Raw genomic sequence first — 19,884 nt, 5'->3', positions numbered from 1 at the left:
TCAATTTTAGACTGCTGAAAAATGAACCAATATCATATAAGCCTGTTGTATGTGTGTATACTGGATATTATCAAAAAAATCAAAACAAAGTTAATGTCTATGAAACGAAGTATAGCAAGAACTAAGCCTAAACTTTTAAAAACTTTTCTAATACTGTAGAAAAAATATAATGACTAAGTTCAGTATTATTACATCTCTTGTTCTTTCTGAATAAGACAGTTAAACTATGCAAATGATATTATAAACAAAATGTCTCAAACAAGCAGAGTTCTTTCAATACTGAAAACATCTTAGTCTATGCACTTTTGCATCAGCAATATAAAATCTATTAGCAAAGATTAATGGCACATATAGGTATTACAGGAGCCTTGGTGGGGCAGTGGCTAACATGTTCAGCTGCTAACTAGAAGGCCAGTGGTTCAAACCGACTAGTAAACGCTACAGGAGAAAAGATGTGACAGTCTGCTTCCATAAAGATTACAGTCCTGAAAACTTTACAGGGCAATTCTGTTCTGTCCCACAGGGTCACTATTAGGTAGAATAGATTCACTGGGAGTAGGTTTAATTTGATTTTGGATAGGTATTACACAGCCTCCCCAAAAGAGCATGTTGTATAAGATTTCATTTTATATAAATTTAAAAATTCATGAGGGTATTTTTTCTCTTTAGTTTTGCTAAATCCTTTGTAATTAGTTACATATACTGATTTAACTCATACAAAGTCTGGACAGAAGATTTTCCCCTAGATAATCTATCTTTAATGATGGCAAAATAATAAGCATCTGAATGTTATTTCCTATTATATTCCATTCCTATTACACGATTCTCAGGATTCAGACCATTTAACAAACAAATGAAAAATTCTCTTATTGCAAAAGTGTGTCAAAGTGGGTTTTACTCCATAACACACTCTATGGCTATATCCTCTCATTGGATAATTCTACTCAACAAAGACAGCAAGTTTCTAAAATTAAAACAATGGTTACAAAGCACTTTGGAAAAGAGCCAAAGGGCCCAAATGCATGCTGTGTTAATATCTGTGATGTAGAAAAATGTCAAAGATCACATTGCAATAGGAATTGGAGTGTTTTCAGATGAAAATTATTCCATGAAATTCAACTTTCTAAATCTCAGAACTCTGTGTTGTATTCTCTACCTATGTGTAACAAAACCTTTTAACTAGACATCTAGAATCTTTTCCAATTTATATTCGAATTTGTTCATGCCTCAAAAAACAAACACAAATACCAAGACAAAATAAAACATACAAATTTTATCCTACTGGATTAAAGTGAATCAGGGGAGGAATATATGAGAAAGGCATTTTAACGTTTTAGCAGGATCAGTAATTATAGTTAATTACAGACTGAAAAAGAAAATGGAAAGGGGAAAAAAACCCAAATTCTTACATTTTGATATATTAAATAAAAGGAAAGACTTTCCCTATAGTTTTAAGATAAATTCTGGGTATTTCATTATATTAAAATTCTAAATCCTGGAGACATATATCACAAAAACTATCCATTTAGGACTTCACATCATATATTTATGATTAGGCATGATCTTAACAGCAATTATTTAATTTAAACAACAACAACTAAAATAAAACATGAATATTTTGAAAGAAATAAGTAATGAGCACCCCTCACCACCTCAAAACTAAGTCCATTATGGCTTTTGACATCCCTTGTAAAGGACAAAGTAGAAGAGTATTGCCACACTTTAAAATCACTTCATACTTATAAGGATTCCTATTTTTTCCGCTGCTTTTGATTTTGTGTCTTAACAGTACTTATCAGAGAACCGAGGCACGTACGAATCCCAGCAAGGTGGAGCAGAGACCCAGCTGCCTCTTTCAGCTCCTCATCAATTTCTTGGCATGACTGCTTTCGCATTTTTCGGCCTGGCTGTCTTTTTTCAGAGGTATCTGCACACGCCTGTGATGCGTAGCCACTGTCTCCAAGAGGATCATCTTCATAATCAACATCTGTATCTTCTTCACTACGAAATCCTTCACTGCCATCACTTCCCACATGACTACTCTTTGGAATAAATTCATACACCTCATCTACAGAAGATAGGGAAGACACACTAGACCTGGAAGTGCACCGCTGTGACGCCATGCTGCTGGCACTGTAATTGTGATCTTCCTTGGGGTCAATGCTGGTGGTTAAAGAATCACTCGCTTGTAAACACACAGCACCTGGATGGTTAAAGGCACTGCTGTAACTCCTCTTTTTTTGCAGTGCTGTTTTAAGAGGAAGAGGTTTCTCACCTGTGAAAAACAGAAGTTCCATCAGTAGGTTAAATGCATTTATGCATTTGATTGCAAAAGCAAGCAATTTAAAAACTATGATATCCAAAAATGAGAGAAAATGAGACATGAGATATCAATCAGATTTGACTCTGAAGTTATTTGGGACCTGATTCATGTAAAAAAAAAAAAACCCACCCACACATACATACACACACACAAAAAAAAAAACCTGCCAAGAAAATTATTTATGAGATCATCAGAAACTAAGCCTTGGGTGGGGAGGGGGCAGCAGGGAGGCTCAACCTTGTATTACTTGTGAGCAGTATGTGCCTTCAATTAATAATGTTTTGTGGCTTCTGGTTTTTTTCAATGTAAGTTGAAACCTTCTTAAACCACATTTTGTTATTAAGTGCCATCAAGTTGGTTCAGATTCATAGGGACCCTGTAAAGGGTTTCTAAGGAGCAGGTGATAGGTTTGAACCACCAGCCTCACAGTTCAAACTGACTTTTTAATCCTACAGTGCCACACCAGCATGTATACGTTGTTTGTCCTTCCCATGGAAATATATCTAGAACTGTTGCACAAAAACCCTTAATATAAATGTGCCAACGTTTAGCTAACCATTTCCCTGTGGATATTTAGATTGATCCCAATTTTTTACCACTATAAATAATGCAATAAGTCTTTCTAGATGCCTCTTCTCACACATGCACAAATATTTTTCTAGGGAAGATACACCAAGATGTATAGTTGCTAAGTAAAAGCATATACACATTTTAAGCTATAATAGTTATCGGTAAGCACCGTTGAGTCAGTTCTGACCCATAGCGACCCTGTATAGGGTTTCCAAGAAGCAGCTGGTGAGCTTGAACCACCGACCTTATGGTTCAAACGATTTTGGAGTCCAGTGCATTAACCCACAGCAATACACCAAGAATTGCCCTAAAAAATGATTGCGTTTATATGTAAGTATATGATACTATCCAGTTCCCATAATCAACACCTAAGATTCTCAAGCGTTTTCATCTTTGATAACCTGATGGACAAAAACACTGTGTATCTCCGGGTTGTTTCACTTTACATTTCCCTGATTACAGAGAAGCTGGATATCGTCACATGTGCACGGTCTATAAACATTTACTCTTCTGGTACCCACCTATTCGTATCTTTTGCTGATTTTTCTATTAAGTTGTTTTCTTATTTTGTGCTTGTAGAATCTTTTAAAAAACATGTTGTTGTTAAGTGCTGTCAAGTTGTTCTGACTCATAGCAACCCTGTGTAGGGTTTCGAGGAGCAGCTGTTGAGTTTGAACCGCCAACCTTGCAGTGCAGACCAAACATGTAGTACAGTGCTTATTTTACTATGTCATAACTGAATATTAATCCTTTGTAACACACGGTAAAAATATGTTCACCTATTATTTTGCTTGTATTATGTTTGCTAAAGAGGTCTTTTGCTGTATAGGTCTCTAAAGGTTTAACTAAATTTACCATATTTTCCTTTATGAATTCTTAATTTTGTAATACTTATAATTCTAAATAATAGTTGAAAAGACACTCAGGGAAATGAATTTTAAAAAGAAAAGCATCATTGCTTACATTCTAAAATCCCTTGTCCTATAGAAGTATTTAAAAGTATCATTGCAGTGGCAGCGTCAATATCAGATTCTGAAAAGGGAAAAGAGTGGCAATATTAATGCTTTCTGTACAAGGGAAGGCTAGTAAAAGTATTTGCATGTACCAAAGATAATCAATATAAGATTTTGGTGCATATTATTCTACTTAAAAATAAATAAATAGAAGCATATACATATATTAAACAAAAATGAAGTTTATATTTTATTTAAAATCGGCATTCTATTATTCATTTTAAAAACTCAGTTTCCTACTGTGAGCCCGACATTGTTCCAGACTGTGGGAATATAGCAAAAAACAAAACAGGAGCATCCCTAGTATCTCAAAAGATGAAGATTAAATTTTACAAACAGTACGTCAGATAAGCACTGGAAGAGGGATTAAGCACAGAAAGGAGATACTGCTGGGGAGGTGATTGCAATTTTAAGCATAGAAATCAGGGAAGGCCTCATGGGAAAGGTAATATCTGAGCAAAGACCTAAGAGTGAAGCCATACAGATGTCAGGGAAAAGGATTTCAGGAAGAAAGAACAACAAGTTCTAAAGAATCAATGATGCCCTACATATCACTACAAGAAGACAACAAAACAAAGACCTCTCCAATTCCTCTCCTTTATAATGAAACTTTTCTACAATTTTATATAGTTCAGAATTCTTATATGTTTTTAAGAAAAAAGTGAAGTAGCTAGTCTATATTGGTTATCTCTATGTGAAATGGCAAAACAGGCCAACATTTCCTACCAGGACACACAATTAAATATTTATTAAACTCCTTAAATATCTAATAAATGCCGATTTATACTCCTTAAATATTTATTTTAGAGAATTTATGATATAGAGAACTGTGTATGGGCTAGCTTTGAGATCCTAATCATTGCCTCAGTTTGTGTCCTTATGAAACACACACCTTGCGTGGAGTTCACAAGCAAAGGCCCTAACAGACTCCTGCTCCGTGACATAATTTTCTTCTAATAAGTTTACCTTGTTTTCAATTTTATTAAAACAGGAGGTGGTGGGGGAGGAAAAAAAACTGCACACTAAAATGTATTATAATTAGGAGCTGATAATGTAAATTTATAATCTTACAAAGCACCTAAAATCTTTTTTTAAAAAATTATCATAGTGACTTATAACAAACTTCCAATACAATTCAAGACATCATATTTCTGAAATACAATACCTAAAACTACAGAAAACTGATTAGAAGCTTTTGATGACATTACGAAAGCTGCACATTTCAAAACTGTGAAAGTGACAACACAGTTTTTGTAGCAGTAGAATGATAGAAAAGAAGTGCTCTTTAAATACGTATTTATTTTAGCGCATTTATTATAGCAGATTAAAAATTGTAAAGTCTTCTGTATATATTTTCTGACACTATTTAGAGTAATTAATTTGCTTTCTGCTGAAAGTCATTTATCATTAGAGTTATGAGAGACATTCATATTGTGACTTTAAAAAAAAACAGGAAATCTTAGTTCAAAGTCATACTATTTTACCTTTTAATTAAAAACACGCAATTAATTTAAAAGCTGGTTCAAATAATAAAGCTCTATCAAGTGTTCATTTGTACACTCTGGTTTATATTTCCTTAGCACTGGGTGTTGGGAAATTGTTAACAATAATTGAGTAAGAAATCAAACTTTCTGATCAAAGATTCTATAGAGGAATCTTGCTATAAAGTGGAAAATGCAAAACAGAATTTCAAATTCTCATGGAATCCAAACTATATGGTGCAATGAAGGTTGAATGAACCTGAAAACTATTGCCCTTAGATAATCTTTTGCCCTGAAATAACCCTTCAACCTTTAGTCAAAGGTATCTCCTAAAGACTTAAAACCACACAATAATTCAGACTACTAAAGAATGTCTGCTTTAAGCATTATGCTCTTTTAAGATTTATCTAATGAGGTTGTTTCAAAAAGTCTATGGAAAATATAAGTGGAATCCTGAACCACATCCAGAATCTTCAGAGATGGGAAATTTCCACTTGAAAAGTCAAGCAGACCAGCCTGGAGCAGCTAGAACACAAGATACTTCTTGAAAGAAAGACCAACAGGAAAAATACAAAACAATAGAGGCAGACTAACTGATTACTACAAAAACAAGTAAGTTGCTTGCCATGGAGACATCAAGGCAAGTGGTCGGGTCCACTCAGAGCAAACCCCCTTCCAAGACTAAAACTCAATGGGAATACACACTTTGATTAGTGACCACGTTCGTCACCGATAAGGGGAAGTGAGGGAAAAGCAGCAATGAAGCTGCAAACTAAGCCCTACAATGTTCAATAGACTCCTGTGAACCCGGGTGGAGACCTAGTTGGCCAGGAGTGTGACAAGATGTGACTGGCTGACAAGCTTTCAAGAGGGAACCTAGATTCAGAGGGCACAGAGGAAGGTAGAATCTCCACTGAGTAGTATCCAATCTGTCTAGGCAGGGCTGATGAAATGCGGATAGGTCTCCTGTGATACAATGTTGTTGTTGTTGTTAAGTGCCGTCGAGTCGGTTCCGACCCATAGCGACCCTGTACAGGGTTTCCGAGGGTGTAAATCTTTACAGGAGTAGAAAGCCTCATCTTTCTTCCATGGAGTGGCTGGTAGTTTCGAACCGCTGACCTTAAGGTTCGCAGCCCGATTCATAACCACTACGCTACCAGAGCTCCTTCCCGTGATACAATAGTGAATAATTATTATCTGGATTGCTTGTGAGGGATGGAAATGCAAAGGTAGATGTTTTGTACCAAGGAGGGGAGTGATTAAATTTTCAGCCTAGGAACGGAGGTCCCTGGGACCATCAAGGGAGAACAGCGGAGAGTGGAACCCTACCCAGAGAAGCAGTGATGCCTGAGATGGAGGCAGAGATGATGACATGGAGAGATGGAGCAGCTGGGCCTTTAGACACAGAGAGAGAGAGGGGTTGTATGCTGACAACCAGAGGGCAGGCTTGTAGTGTATACCCTTTGTCTGATTGATGATGCATGAAGGGGATTGTAACTATGACAATAAAACGATATACGATAGGATGAATGTTCTCCCATGTAAACTATCACATAATTCACAATAAAACATTAAAAAAAGTCTATGGATAAGGGGGACAAAAAGATAATGGAGAAATTACTCAGGCTGCTGTTGAGGGCAATGGAATGAAGCAGTAATGAGTGAAAGCCACAAGTCTTACGACCATTTAGCAATTTCAGGGAAGGTATGCTCATAATATTGATGATGGTGAATCAGATACATGGAAAGAGCAGAATCAAGGATGAGTCGTCCTGGGCTTTTTGCTGGAGCAATGAAAAAGAAGCACCATTAGCCAAGATGATTGAGGTGAGGGTGGGGAAATAGATCGGCTCTATAGATAATAAGAGGAGCTCTGGTAGTGTAGTGGTTACGAATTGAGCTGTGAACTGCAAGGTCAGCAGTTTGAAACTACCAGCTGTTCTGCGGGTGAAAGATGAGGCTTTCTGCTCCCGTAAAGATTTAGTCTCAGAAACCCTGTATAGGATCACTATGAGTTGGAACCGACTCCATGGCACATAACAACAATAACAACAAATGATAATAAAGGATTTTTAAAACCTTTTTAATAGTAAACCCAACCATACTGAACTTAAGTGTAATATTTACATAAAAAAATTTAAAACAAAATAAAAGATGGAACATTAAAAAAATTTCAGCCCTTTTCACTTTTGCCTGTTTTTTAAAGTTTGAGGCAAGTGATCCCAAACACAATTCAACATCAATGCAGTCTACTTAGAGCATGGCTTGCTCACTCTCCACTTGGTTTTAGAAGGATAAACTGTCTGCCATCTGAGGTTTTTGAATCCTTTTGACCAGGACCCACAGTAACAAAATAACATTCTTAAGTACAACCTGAGATACTCAAATGATATAACCTTGCTTGTGGCAAGCGAAGAGGGCTTACAACATCCATATACATGGAGAAAAGATTGAAGTTGTCAAAGACTTTATTTTGTTCGGGTCAACCAGCAACACTCATGGAAGCAACAGTCAAGAAATCTAACAATGTACAGCATTAGGGAAATCTGTTGCACAAGACCTTTTTCAAAGTGTTTAAGAGCAAAGATGCCTGATCCATGCCATGGTATTTTCAATAACCTCATGTGCTTGTGAAAGTTAGACAGTGCATAAGGAAGATGGAGGAAGAATTGATACATTTGAATTACGATGTTGGAGGAGAATATTGAAAGTACCATGGACTGCTGAAAGAACCAACAGATCTGTGTTGGAAGAAGTACAGCCAGAATGTTCCTTGGAAGCCAGGATTGGCAGACTTTTTCTCTTACACTTCAAACGTATTATCAGGAAGGCCCAAATCCCTGAAAAAGGATATCATGTTTGGTAAAAGGGAGGGTTAGAGAAAAAGAAGAAGACCCCCCCCCCCCCATGAGATGGATTGATACAGTGGTGGCAGCAATACCCTCAAGCGTAGCAGTGATTGTGAGGCTTGTTGTGAGCAGTGATTTTGTTCTGTTGTGCATAAGGTCGCTATGAGTTGGTACTGACTTGATGGCACCTAACAACAAGAAGTACACTCAGTGTACGAACCACCATATTTGAGAATGAAGCAAAACTTTCATGAAAAATAGCAATAATGGAGCTTTCCCAAACACATTTTGAAGCCCTCTCATATATGGGATCAAACTGACAGTTGTACTCAAAGCATTAGCAACTTTAGAAGGCAGTAAGTTAATGAGGAAACAACAGATCACAAAACGAGGATGGAAATGTTTGCACAACTTGAAGAATGCAACTGTATTTGTACATTTAGAAATTGTTGAGTAGGTGTATATTCTGAGTAACCGTTCAAACCTACCAGGCGCTCCTTGGAAACCCTATACAGCGTCCCTATGAGTTGTAACTGACTCAATGGCACTAGCAACAATAAAAAGTAGATTATAACCAAAAAAAAAAAAAGGAAAGATTACCCTAGATTTTCTAGGTAGGAAAAAAAGGACAGTAGTAATCATTTTTAGGTATGTGAAGAGAATACTAAAAGACAATAACAAATTTCTGTTATTCAGCTCTCAGTCAGTTGCTTAAGAAATAACAGGAGAACTATAGAGGAATAATTTTAATGGTTATAAACTCAGCAGTGAGTAAAAAACTCATTACCTCTATCAAAACAAGCACACATATTTGCATTAATACAGTAAAAATGCTGTTTAAGAGTAATTTTCTGCTACTGTTTTATTTTTATTTGTACTAAGACAAATTATGCTAATTTGCATCCTTAAACTTGAATTTAGGTTTACATATAATCCCTAGCATCATCACTAACTGCTTATGTTTTATATATTTGTTTACAGTATAATAGTGTTTTAGTATAAAAACTAAAACTTACCTATAATGTGAATTCCATTTTTGTCTACATTTTTCATTGATATATTTATTCTTGGTGCCAACAGAACACAGAAAGTATGCTCAATACATATTTTTAATGAGTTACTATAGTCCAAACCCACACCAAACAAAACTACTGACAAAAAGATACGGCTCTACTCTATCAGTATGAAATTCTTCTCTTTTGCAAACTATTAGCCAATACTGTAACACTGACATTGGTATGTAAGGTGAACAAGAGAGACAACTGTACTTTATATAAACTGCTGCATCTGTTTTAGCGGATACTGATTTGAGAGGATCCAAGCCTTCTCTCTCACCGCTCTTAAGTATCTAACAGTACCTCTAACAAAATGATTTTTAAGTGCCGTCGAGTCAGTTCCAACTCATATCGACCTGTACAGAGTTCTGGTACAGTGCTGTGGGATAAGCACTAGACCACTAAGTTGATTTGAACTGCAAGGTGGTTGTTCAAACCCACCAGTTGAGTTGCTTCTTGGAAACCCTATACAGAGTAGCTATGAATTGGAACTGATTCGACAGTACTTAACAACAACAACAACAACAACAACGGAGTTTCTGAGGAATGGCTGGTGGGTTTGAACTGCCGAACTTGTAGTTAGAAGTTCAATACTTATCCTACAGCACCATGCTAGGTCTCCTATAATGATCAAATTAATGTAATGATTAGTACAGATGATTCTATGAAATGACTGATAAATATATGAGCCCAATGAAGATATTCAAGAGATCTTTTATAAAAACACAGAACTGATAATGTTGTGTCATTATTTAAAGCTTTTCAGCAACTCTCCAATGCTTCATATCTGGCAGGAGGGCAAGTTCTGAAATCACTTTCTGGGCTGGAGTGCTTTTACCCCATTACTACTTGTGTGACCTTGAGAAAGTTACTTCATCTCTCCAAACTTCAGTTTCCTTAGGGGTTAACAGTATGCCAGCCCATGAGTTGACCTAAGTATTAAATAAGATAACAGCACACAAAGCACTTAACAGAGCACCTAGAGCATAATAAGCACTCAACAGTTAGCTATGCTACATGGAGGTTAAGTGCCATTGAGTCAGTTCAGACTCATAACGACCCTGTATAGGGTTTTTGAGGCTGAACAACTTTGTGGGAGCAGAAAGCCTCATTTTTACCCTACGTAGTGGCTGATGGGCTCTACTGCTATACAGTAGATTGGTTCTACTGCAACCTCATGCTAAATAACTTCTCCTTGATTTGGCTGTTCAAACTACATTCTGCTTCATTTGTCATGTCTATGAGAACTGACCACATCTATATCCTTGCCCTACTTTATGCCCCTAGACTTCAACCATACTCACGATCCTGTAGATCCTAGAAACTGCCAGACAATCTTCTCTTTGCTATTATTCTAATGAGCCCTGGTGGTGTAGTGGGTTAGGCATTGGGCTGCTACCACAAGGTCAACAGTCTGAATCCACCAGCCCTTGCACAAGAGAAAGATGAGGCTTTTTGCTCCTGTAAAAATTTACTGCCTTGGAATCGCTATACAGGGAGGCTATGAGTTAGAACAGACTCAACTGACACACCAACATTATTCTCTCTACTAGGTCGTCTTCCTACCATCCACCAATGTTTAAGTATCATACTCTCGTTTCTCTCTAAGAGGCCTTTCTGACTTATCCCTAACTTTTATTTGCTAGCTTCTCACTACTTTCACCCTCAGTGTATACTGCATAATTCTGGTCAGCCTTCTTCAATAATTAAACCATGTTTTCAAAGACCAGGGCTGGGAATCTGTTATCTTTGCATATTCCAAAGCACCCATAATATGCCTGGAACAATATAGAAGGTCTACAATTAGTTGCAGAATAAACAGATGAATGTTTAAAACCATTTGATGTTTTTCAAATTTCTCCCTAGAAATAATAAAAATACAAAGAAAAAATGTTCTCACAAATTTATGAATCTATGTCTTAAGCAACTGGATTCAAATATAAATTTTCCTAGGTTTTTGTGAAATCTCCTAAGAATTGTGTATTCTATTGTGCCTGCCATTTATTTCAACCCAGAGTACCAATCAGTCTTTCCACAAAGTTAAATTACTGCTAGTAGAACAGGGCTAGGACTTACCAGTATTGGGATGGAGGGGAGTTGGATATTAATAACACTGGACATAATATGTTTAAGATATTAGGTAAAGGAGAAGAAACCATGCTCTATTTATGAATGAAAAACAATGGTTGAAATTAGCAAGGAAAACCTGTAAAAATGTCTTTTCTCCAAAGAAAGAAGCAGAATTTGGATGGATTGAAGGAAATACAAGCAATTCTAAACAAACCCTCGAATTCATAAGGAAAATGTTACATGTGCAAAGAAACAAAAAATTACATATACTTACACTAAAACATTCTAAAAAAAAATGTATATATATGAACTGATCTGACAGAATAAGGGTCAAAGCTACTTGAAGTTATAAAAAGATAAAGTTTCACCAATAAATAAATGTACAGAGACTTCTGATAGGATGGTGAACTAGGCAGGCGCATCTCATGGACCCTCTACAACAATTATATTAGAGACCAAATGAAACAGACATAGACGAAAATTCTGGAACCTTGAACTTCAAAGAAAAGATTAGAGAACTGGATTGAGAGCTTGCTGGGAGGAGAAACTGAACAGGGATGGCAAGAGAAAGCAACTGATTGGTGAACGGAATTGCCAGACACGGTGTGACCACTTTGAGGTGTTTTGGCAATAGAAGGCAGCCTGGCAGAGTAGATTCACACAGGCGATGGGAAAGGAAACAGTAACTGTGCCCATATTGTGCAGCTACAACCATACCCTCTGCAGCTCCACACACAGGGCAAAAGCCAAAACCATCTCCTATACTACCTTACTAACAACAGATAGCAGCCAACACCAGCCAAATCTACAATAAACTGAGGTGCACAAATGATGAACGAGAATGGTGTACAAGCTTCCATTCTCTAATAACTACACCCTCAGGACACATTGGTGAGAGCCTAAGAACACAACAACATACAATCATCAATTAAATACAAATATGACAGCACTACAATGCCCCAGAGACAAGAGACCATTTTAGTTCACACGAAGAGACAAGAGAGAACAGCTGAAACAAATGACCAAGATGCACAGCTAGAAAACATATCTGAGGAAGAAATGGTAATGGAACTAATTGAAAAACAATTAGAAAGAATGATGTTTAAGTACCTTCAAATGACTGCCAGAAAAATCAAGGAAAGCAAGGAGAACATGGGGTTAAAAACCCCCACAAAACCCTTTAGAATAATTCAGGAAAACACTACAAGAACAAACAGACAATATAAATGCAAATTTTGAAACAATAAAAAACCTAGAATTAGAAATCCAGTAGATTAATATTAAGATTTAACAAGTGGACAATATATTGAAAGGGCAATGGAGTAGATTTGAAGCAATAGAAGCCTGGTGAGCTTGAAGATAAAATCTCACAATGCTAGTATGCTCAGAGGGCAATCAGAAAAAGAATGAAAAAAAATTGAAGAAAGCCTTACAGTTATGTGGGACACCATGTAGAGAAACAACTTATGAGTGATTGGAATTCTAGAACAGAAAGACACAACAAAAAGCAAGGAGAAAATTGTCCAAGAGTTGTTAGAAAAATACTTTCCTAACTTCAAGAAAGATAAGAAGATAAACAAACAAAAAACTGAGGGTATCCTAAACAGGATAGATGTCAAACGAAAATCACCAAGACATATTATAATCAAGTCTCCAAAACGAAAGGCATGGAAAGAATCCTGACAGTGGCTCAGGAAAAACAAACAAAAATTACCTACAAAGAAAAACCATTAAGATTGATCTCTGATTTCACAGAAGAAACCATGCAGGCAAGAAGGCAATGGAATGACATACATAAATTCTGAAAGAAAAACCTGCCAACCAAGAATTCTATACCAAACAAAGCTGTCCTTCAAATACTATGGTGAGATTAGGACATTTCCTGATAAACAGAAATTAAAGGAATTTTTAATGACCAGAACAACTTTAGAAAAAATGCTAAAGGGTATTATTTGGAAAAACTAACAACAGCAGACAACAACCTGAGATTACCATACATGACAACACTGCCCATTACTAAATCCACATATAGAAATATTTAAAGTAAAACAATCCAACAAAACTGAACATAGAGAAACAGAGATATCAGTTTATATTGAAATCAACTACAAAGGAAAAAGGAAGAACTAGTATAGATACAAAACTTCCAAATGGCAAGGAAGCCACATAGACATCAAGATAAAACAGACTATTTTAGTAAATAGGGAAAAAATTAATAAATTACATGGTAACCTCAAAGAAAATGAATACACCTGAACATTAAAATGAAAAAAGGAAAACCAGGAAAATTTAGTTAACATTAACACAAAAATGAAGAAAATGAAAAGAAAACCCACAAAATGAACTCAATGCAAAAAATTATGTTGAAGAAAGAAATCAGCAGCACCACAAAAAAACACAAGTTACAGTAATCAATTCATACCTATCAATAATTACACTGAATGTAAATGGATTTACATGCACCAGTCAAGAGACATAGATAGTAAAATGGACAGAGAGACACATCAAAAAGAAGGAGACAGCCTGGATGCCCATGGTGGAGGAATGGCTGAATGGGCTTTGTTGCATACACAAAATGGAATACTACGCACTGCTGAAGAATAAAGACGATGATGGATGAACCTGGAGAATATTAATGCTGAGTGAAATTGGTCATTCACAGAAGAAACAGGTATTATATGAGACCAATTTGTAGGAAGTTAAGACGGGGTTTTCTTGATTTAAGAGGCAACATGTGATGGTTATGGGGAAAGGAGGGAGAGGAAGACTTGCTCACAGGCTCGAGAGTGGACACATATTGGCACTGGTGATGGGATAAGCTGTGTACAACAGGAAGGAGGTTGTCAGAGGAGGGAAGTGGTGGAAGACATAGGGAGGAGTGCTGTGGTTGAAGTGAATGGAGGTAGATGTTTATAGGCTTTTAATGCATGGAAGGAATTGCAGTCATTGTAATAAGGACAGGTGTGTGATCTATCTACTGATGATCTGCTCTGTGGGCTTTCATTCAGTTCACAATACAAAGTTAAATAAATTAAAAAAAATAAAATAAATGCAAAGAGAAAACAGTTGTCTATGTAGATGAAAGCAAAATGGAGACTTGCCTTTTGATAAGCTAAAATATTATCTGAAACAGATTCCCTATTCACTTAAAACTTCTCTGTAGCAATCTCTAAAGTTTCTTCACACATTCTTTACCACCCTTATTTTTACAGATATCAAAACACCACTTCTGAGGCTCAGTGCAATTCAAAATAGCTGCAATGCCTTTGATACACAGAAACTATACTAGCCTGATAATTTCCATTTTAAAAGTTCATGTAAAATCTCTACACTCCAAAGTGGCAATCTACAAAAAATTATTTTAATTTGGTTTAGAGTCAGGTGGCTAATCTCAGTCAGCAGTTCGAAACACTAGCAGTTCCGCAGGAGAAAGATGAGGCTTTCTGCTCCTGTAAGGATGTATAGCCTTGGAAACCCTATATGGGGTTGCTATGAGTCAGAACCAACACCATGACAAATAATAACAAATCAATGATATTATTGCTAAGCAGGAGAAAACTAATTCAGAATTTTGGTATGCATTTAAAAAGATGTCTAAAAATTAATCTTCAAATTTATATAGAAGGGAAAGGAACTTTTAATAGCTCAAGTAATCTTGAAGAAGAAGAAAGTAGGAGGGCTTTTATAAACATATTATCAACCACAGTAATAAAAACACCTTGGGATTGATACAATCCACCACTCGTCTGTCAGTTTGCTGTACTGTGGTGGCTTGTGTGTTACTGTGATGTTGGAAGCTATGCCAGAGGTATTTTAAATACCAGCAGGGAATAGCCTAGGAAACCATATATATAAGGTCGCTCTAAGTCAAAACTGACTCCATGGCATATAAGTACCACCACAGGGTACATCTATGGTGGACACACTTCAGCTTAGCTTCCAGACGAAGACACACTAGGCAGGACAGGTAGTCTACTTCTGAATCTTCAGCCACTGAAAACTTTATGAATAGCAGTGGAACACTGGAACACTATTAAATATTGGTCAACATAAATCATATGACCAATATTAAATACTGCTCAACATAAATCATATGGTTTATATGTCAGGAATGACACTGAAGAGGAATGATGTCACATTCATCACCAGAAAGAACATTTTAAGATCTTTCTTGAAGTATAAAGCAATCTGTGATAGGATAATATCCATTATGCCTACAAAGAAGACCACTTATTACCACTGTCATTCAAATTTATGCACCAACCACTAAAGCCAGTGATGATGAAATTGAAGAATTTTACCAATTTCTTTAGTCTCAAATTGACCAAACATGAAATCAAGATGTACTAATAATTACTGGTGACTGGAATGCAAAAGGTTGAAAACAAAGAGGAAGGTATTAGTCACTGGGAAATATGGCTTATGACTTTGGTGATAGAAACTAGAGATCGCATGATAGAATTTTCCAAGACCAAATGACTTGTTCATTGCAAATACCTTTTATAAACAGCATAAAAGATGACTTACACGTGTAATTTGCCTGATGGAATGCAAAGGATTCAAACTGACTACAACTGTGGGAAGAAATGATTGCAAAGCCAGAACAAGATCTGGGACAGACTGTGGAACAGACTTATCTATTGCTCATATCGAAGTTCAGGGTAAAGTGGAAGAAAATGAAACAAGTCATCGAGAACCAAAATATGACCTTGGATGTATGCCACCTGAATATAAGAGATCATCTCAAGAACAGATTTGATGCAATAGAAAACCAATGACCGAAGATCAGAAGAGTTGTGGGATGACATCAAGAACAACATATAGGAAGAAACAAGGAAATGACTAAAATGAATGTCAGAAGAGACTAGCTGAAACTTGCTCTCTAGAGTAGAGATGTTAAAATAAATGGGATAAATGAGGAAGTCAATGAACTGAACATAAAATTTCAAATGGCAGCTTGAGAAGACAAAGTCAAATATAATGTAATGTACAAAGACGTGGAGTTAGGAAACCAATAGGGAAGAACACAACCAATATTTCTCAAGCTTAAAGAACTGAGGAAAAAATTCAAACAATGACTTGCAATTATGGGCAAAATGAACTTCTGGTGTGGTGCTGTAGGATCAGCACTGCACTGTGAAGCAAAGGGTTGGTAGTTCACACCCACCAGCTTCTCCTTGGGAACCCTATACAGGAGTCTCGCTATGAGTGGGAACTGACTCCACAGCACTTAACAACAACATGGGCAAAATATTAAATGATGAAAAAACATCGAAACACGAATATAGAGTCACTGTACCAAAAAGAAATGGTCGATGTTTGACCATTTCAAGAGGTCGCGTATGATCAAGAGCCAATGGTACTGAAAGAAGAAGTTCAAGATGCACTGAAGGCATTGGCAAAAAACAAAGCTCCTGGTGTTGGTGGGCTACAAATTGAAATCTTTCAATAAAATGATGTAGCACTGGAGGCATTCACTCATCAATGCCAAGAAATCTGGAAGACTGCTTCGTGACCAACTGATTGAAAGAAATTCATATTTGTGCCCATTCCAAAGAGAGGTTACTCAATGGAATGCAAAAATCACTGGACAGTATCATTAATATCACATGCAAGGGAAATTTTTCTAAAGAAAATTCAAACACAGCTGTAAAAGCTGCAACAGTACATTGACGGGGCACTGCCAGAAGTTCAAGCCGGATTCAGAAAAGGATGTGGAAGTAGAGATATCACTGTTAACGTCAGATGGACCTTGGCTGAAAGGAGAGAATACCAGAAAGATGCTCACTTGTGCTTTACTGACTATGGAAAAGCTTTTGACTCTGTGGATTATGACATGTTATGGATAACACTGTGAGAAATGGATATTCCACAAAATCTATTGTGCTCATGAGAAACTTGTACAGTGACCAAGAAGCAGTTGTTCAAACAGAATAAGTGGACACTGAATGATTTAAAATCAGCAAAGTTATGCATCAGGGTTGTATTCTTTCAACATACTTATTCAATCTGCATGCTGAGTAAATTATCCAAGAGACTAGATTAAATGAAAAAGAACATGGCATCAAAATTGGAAGACTCATTAACAACCTACAATATGAAGATGATACAACCTTGCTTGCTGAAAACGAAGAGAACTTAAAACAGTTACTGATGAAGACCAAGGCCTTTAGTGTGGGTGACATCTCAATGTAAAGAAAACAAAAATTCTCACCACCTGACCAATAAATAACACATGAAAAGACTGAAGCTGTCAGACTTCATTTGCTTGGATTCACTATCAACACTCATGGAAGCAGCAATCAAGTCATCAAATGATGCACTGTACTTGCCAAATCTGCTGCAGATTATCTCTTTAAAGTGTTCAAGAGCAAAGATGTTACTTTGAGGATTAAGGTGCACTTGACCCAAGCCATGGTATTTTCAATAGTCTCATATGCATGTGAAAGTTGGACAATGAATAAAGAAGACTATAGAAGAATTGATGCATTTGAGTTATGATGTTTGAGAAGAATATTAAAAAGTGCCATGGACTGTTACAAGAACAAAACTGTGGTGGAAGAAGTACAGCTCCTTGGAAGTCAGGATGGCAAGACTTTGTCTCTCATACTTTGGACACCTTATCAGGAAGATCCATTCACTGGAGAAGGACATCATGCTTAGTCCTTCTAGGTCAGTGAAAAAGAGGAAGACTCTCAATGAGATGTATCGGCACAGTGGCAATGGCAACAGGCTTATGACTAACGATTGCTGACTGGGCAGAGTTTTTCTTTGTTGACTCGACAGCAACTAACAACAACATTGGTAGAATCATAGATACACAGACCAACAAAACAGAATTGAAAATTTAGCAATAAATCCATATATTTATGGTCAACTGCCACTATTTATAGACACTTTGACCAGGAACCGACTTGTTGGCACTTAAAAATCAGCCACCACTTATCTGACAATTGTGGTATTGTAATGGCTTTTATACTGCTTTGATCCTGGAAGCTAGGCCACAAGTATTTTAAATATCAGCAGGGTGATTCGTGGTAGACTGGTTTCAGCAGAGCTTTCAGACTATAAGATACACTAGGAACAAATAGAAGAGAAATACACTTCTACAGAATGGTTATATACCAAAAACCTTATAACTAGCAGCAGAACACCGTCAGATATATTCGTGGAAAATGAGGCCATCCAGTTGGAAGACATTCTAATTACGACTGGGGAAGAGCTGTCCCTCAAAGTAGAGCAAACCATAATGACATGACATGAGCTTTAGGAACCTTCATTTGCTGATGGAGCACAACTCAAAATGAGAAGAGGCTGCAAACATCCATTAATAATGAGACACGGAATTCATGAAGAATGTATCTAGGAAAATCACATACTGTAAAAAATGAAATGTAACGCATAAAGATCCATTTCTCCAAAGCATTGCTGTTGTTGTTAAGTTACCGTGGAGTCGGTTCCGACTCATAATGACCCTGCACAGGGTTTCTGAGGCTGCAAATCTTTACGGGAGCAGAACGCCTCATCTTTCTCCCATGGAACCACTGGTAGTTTCCAACTGCTAACCTTGAGGTTGGCAGCCTGATTTGTAACCACTAAGCTACCAGAGCTCCAAAGTATTAGTGAGCTAAAATGGACTGGTATTTTTCCATGATGAATCTGACAATCAAGAAAACGAACATGGCATCAGGATTGGAGGAAGACTCATTAATAACCTGTGATATAAAAATGATGGAACCTTGCTTGCAGAATTCAAAGAGGACTTAAAATACTTACTGAAAAAGATTAAAGACCACAGTCTTAAGTATGGGTTGCACCTCAGTGTAAAGACAACAAAAATCATCAACACTTGACCAGTAAGTAACATTATGCTGGGAACCTCAAATTAAAGAGGAATGGCGGTACATTCATTCTGCAAAAGAACATTTCATGATTCATCCTGAAGTACCATGCTGTCTGTGACTGGATAGTAATTATACCCATACAAGGAAAACAAGGTCATAGTACTGTTATTCAAATTTACACACCAAGCACTAAAGTCTGTGAAAAGAATTCTATCAATTTCTTTAGTCTGAAACTGGTCAAACATGCAATTAAGATGCATCGATAATTACTGGTGATTGGAATGTAAAAGTTGGAAACTAAGAGGAAGGATCAATAGTTGGAAAATACAACCTGGGTAATAAAAATGATCCTGGAGGATGCATGATAAAATTTTTCAAGGCCCATAATTTATTCATTGTAAATATCTTTTATAAACAACATGAAAGGTGACAATACATACGGACCTCACCAGATGGAAGAAATAAAACAGTTGAATAGAAAATTTCAAAGGGCAGCTTGAGAAGATAAAGTCAAATATTATAATGAAATGTGCAAAGACCTGGAGTTAAAAACCAAAAAAGGAGGACATGCTCACAGCATTTCTCAAGCTGAAAGTGCTAAAAAAAAGTTTTAAGATCTAATTTACAATTCTGAAGGATTCTATGGGAAAAATATTGAATGATGCCGAATGCACCAAAA

The 19,884-nt window shown here is 36.6% G+C and overlaps 1 protein-coding gene across 1 annotated transcript in view; it reads right to left on the bottom strand.

Moving 5' to 3' along the window:
- Positions 1-1,751: 1,751 nt before the first annotated feature.
- FOXN2 (forkhead box N2) overlaps positions 1,752-19,884 on the bottom strand; it is a 39,474-nt gene continuing 21,341 nt past the window's right edge. The window contains exons 4-5 of the mRNA XM_006839435.1: positions 3,857-3,925; positions 1,752-2,275 (exon numbers count right to left, since the gene is read on the bottom strand). Of these exons, the coding sequence (XP_006839498.1) occupies positions 1,752-2,275; positions 3,857-3,925 (593 nt within the window). The remainder of the gene's footprint in view (positions 2,276-3,856; positions 3,926-19,884) is intronic.

Source organism: Chrysochloris asiatica, unplaced genomic scaffold (assembly GCF_000296735.1).
Source record: "Chrysochloris asiatica unplaced genomic scaffold, ChrAsi1.0 scaffold00024, whole genome shotgun sequence".
NCBI classification, from domain to species: Eukaryota; Metazoa; Chordata; class Mammalia; order Afrosoricida; family Chrysochloridae; genus Chrysochloris; species Chrysochloris asiatica.
The sequence above is the reverse complement of the archived record's forward strand: the minus strand, read 5'-3'. Positions and strand labels throughout refer to the sequence as shown.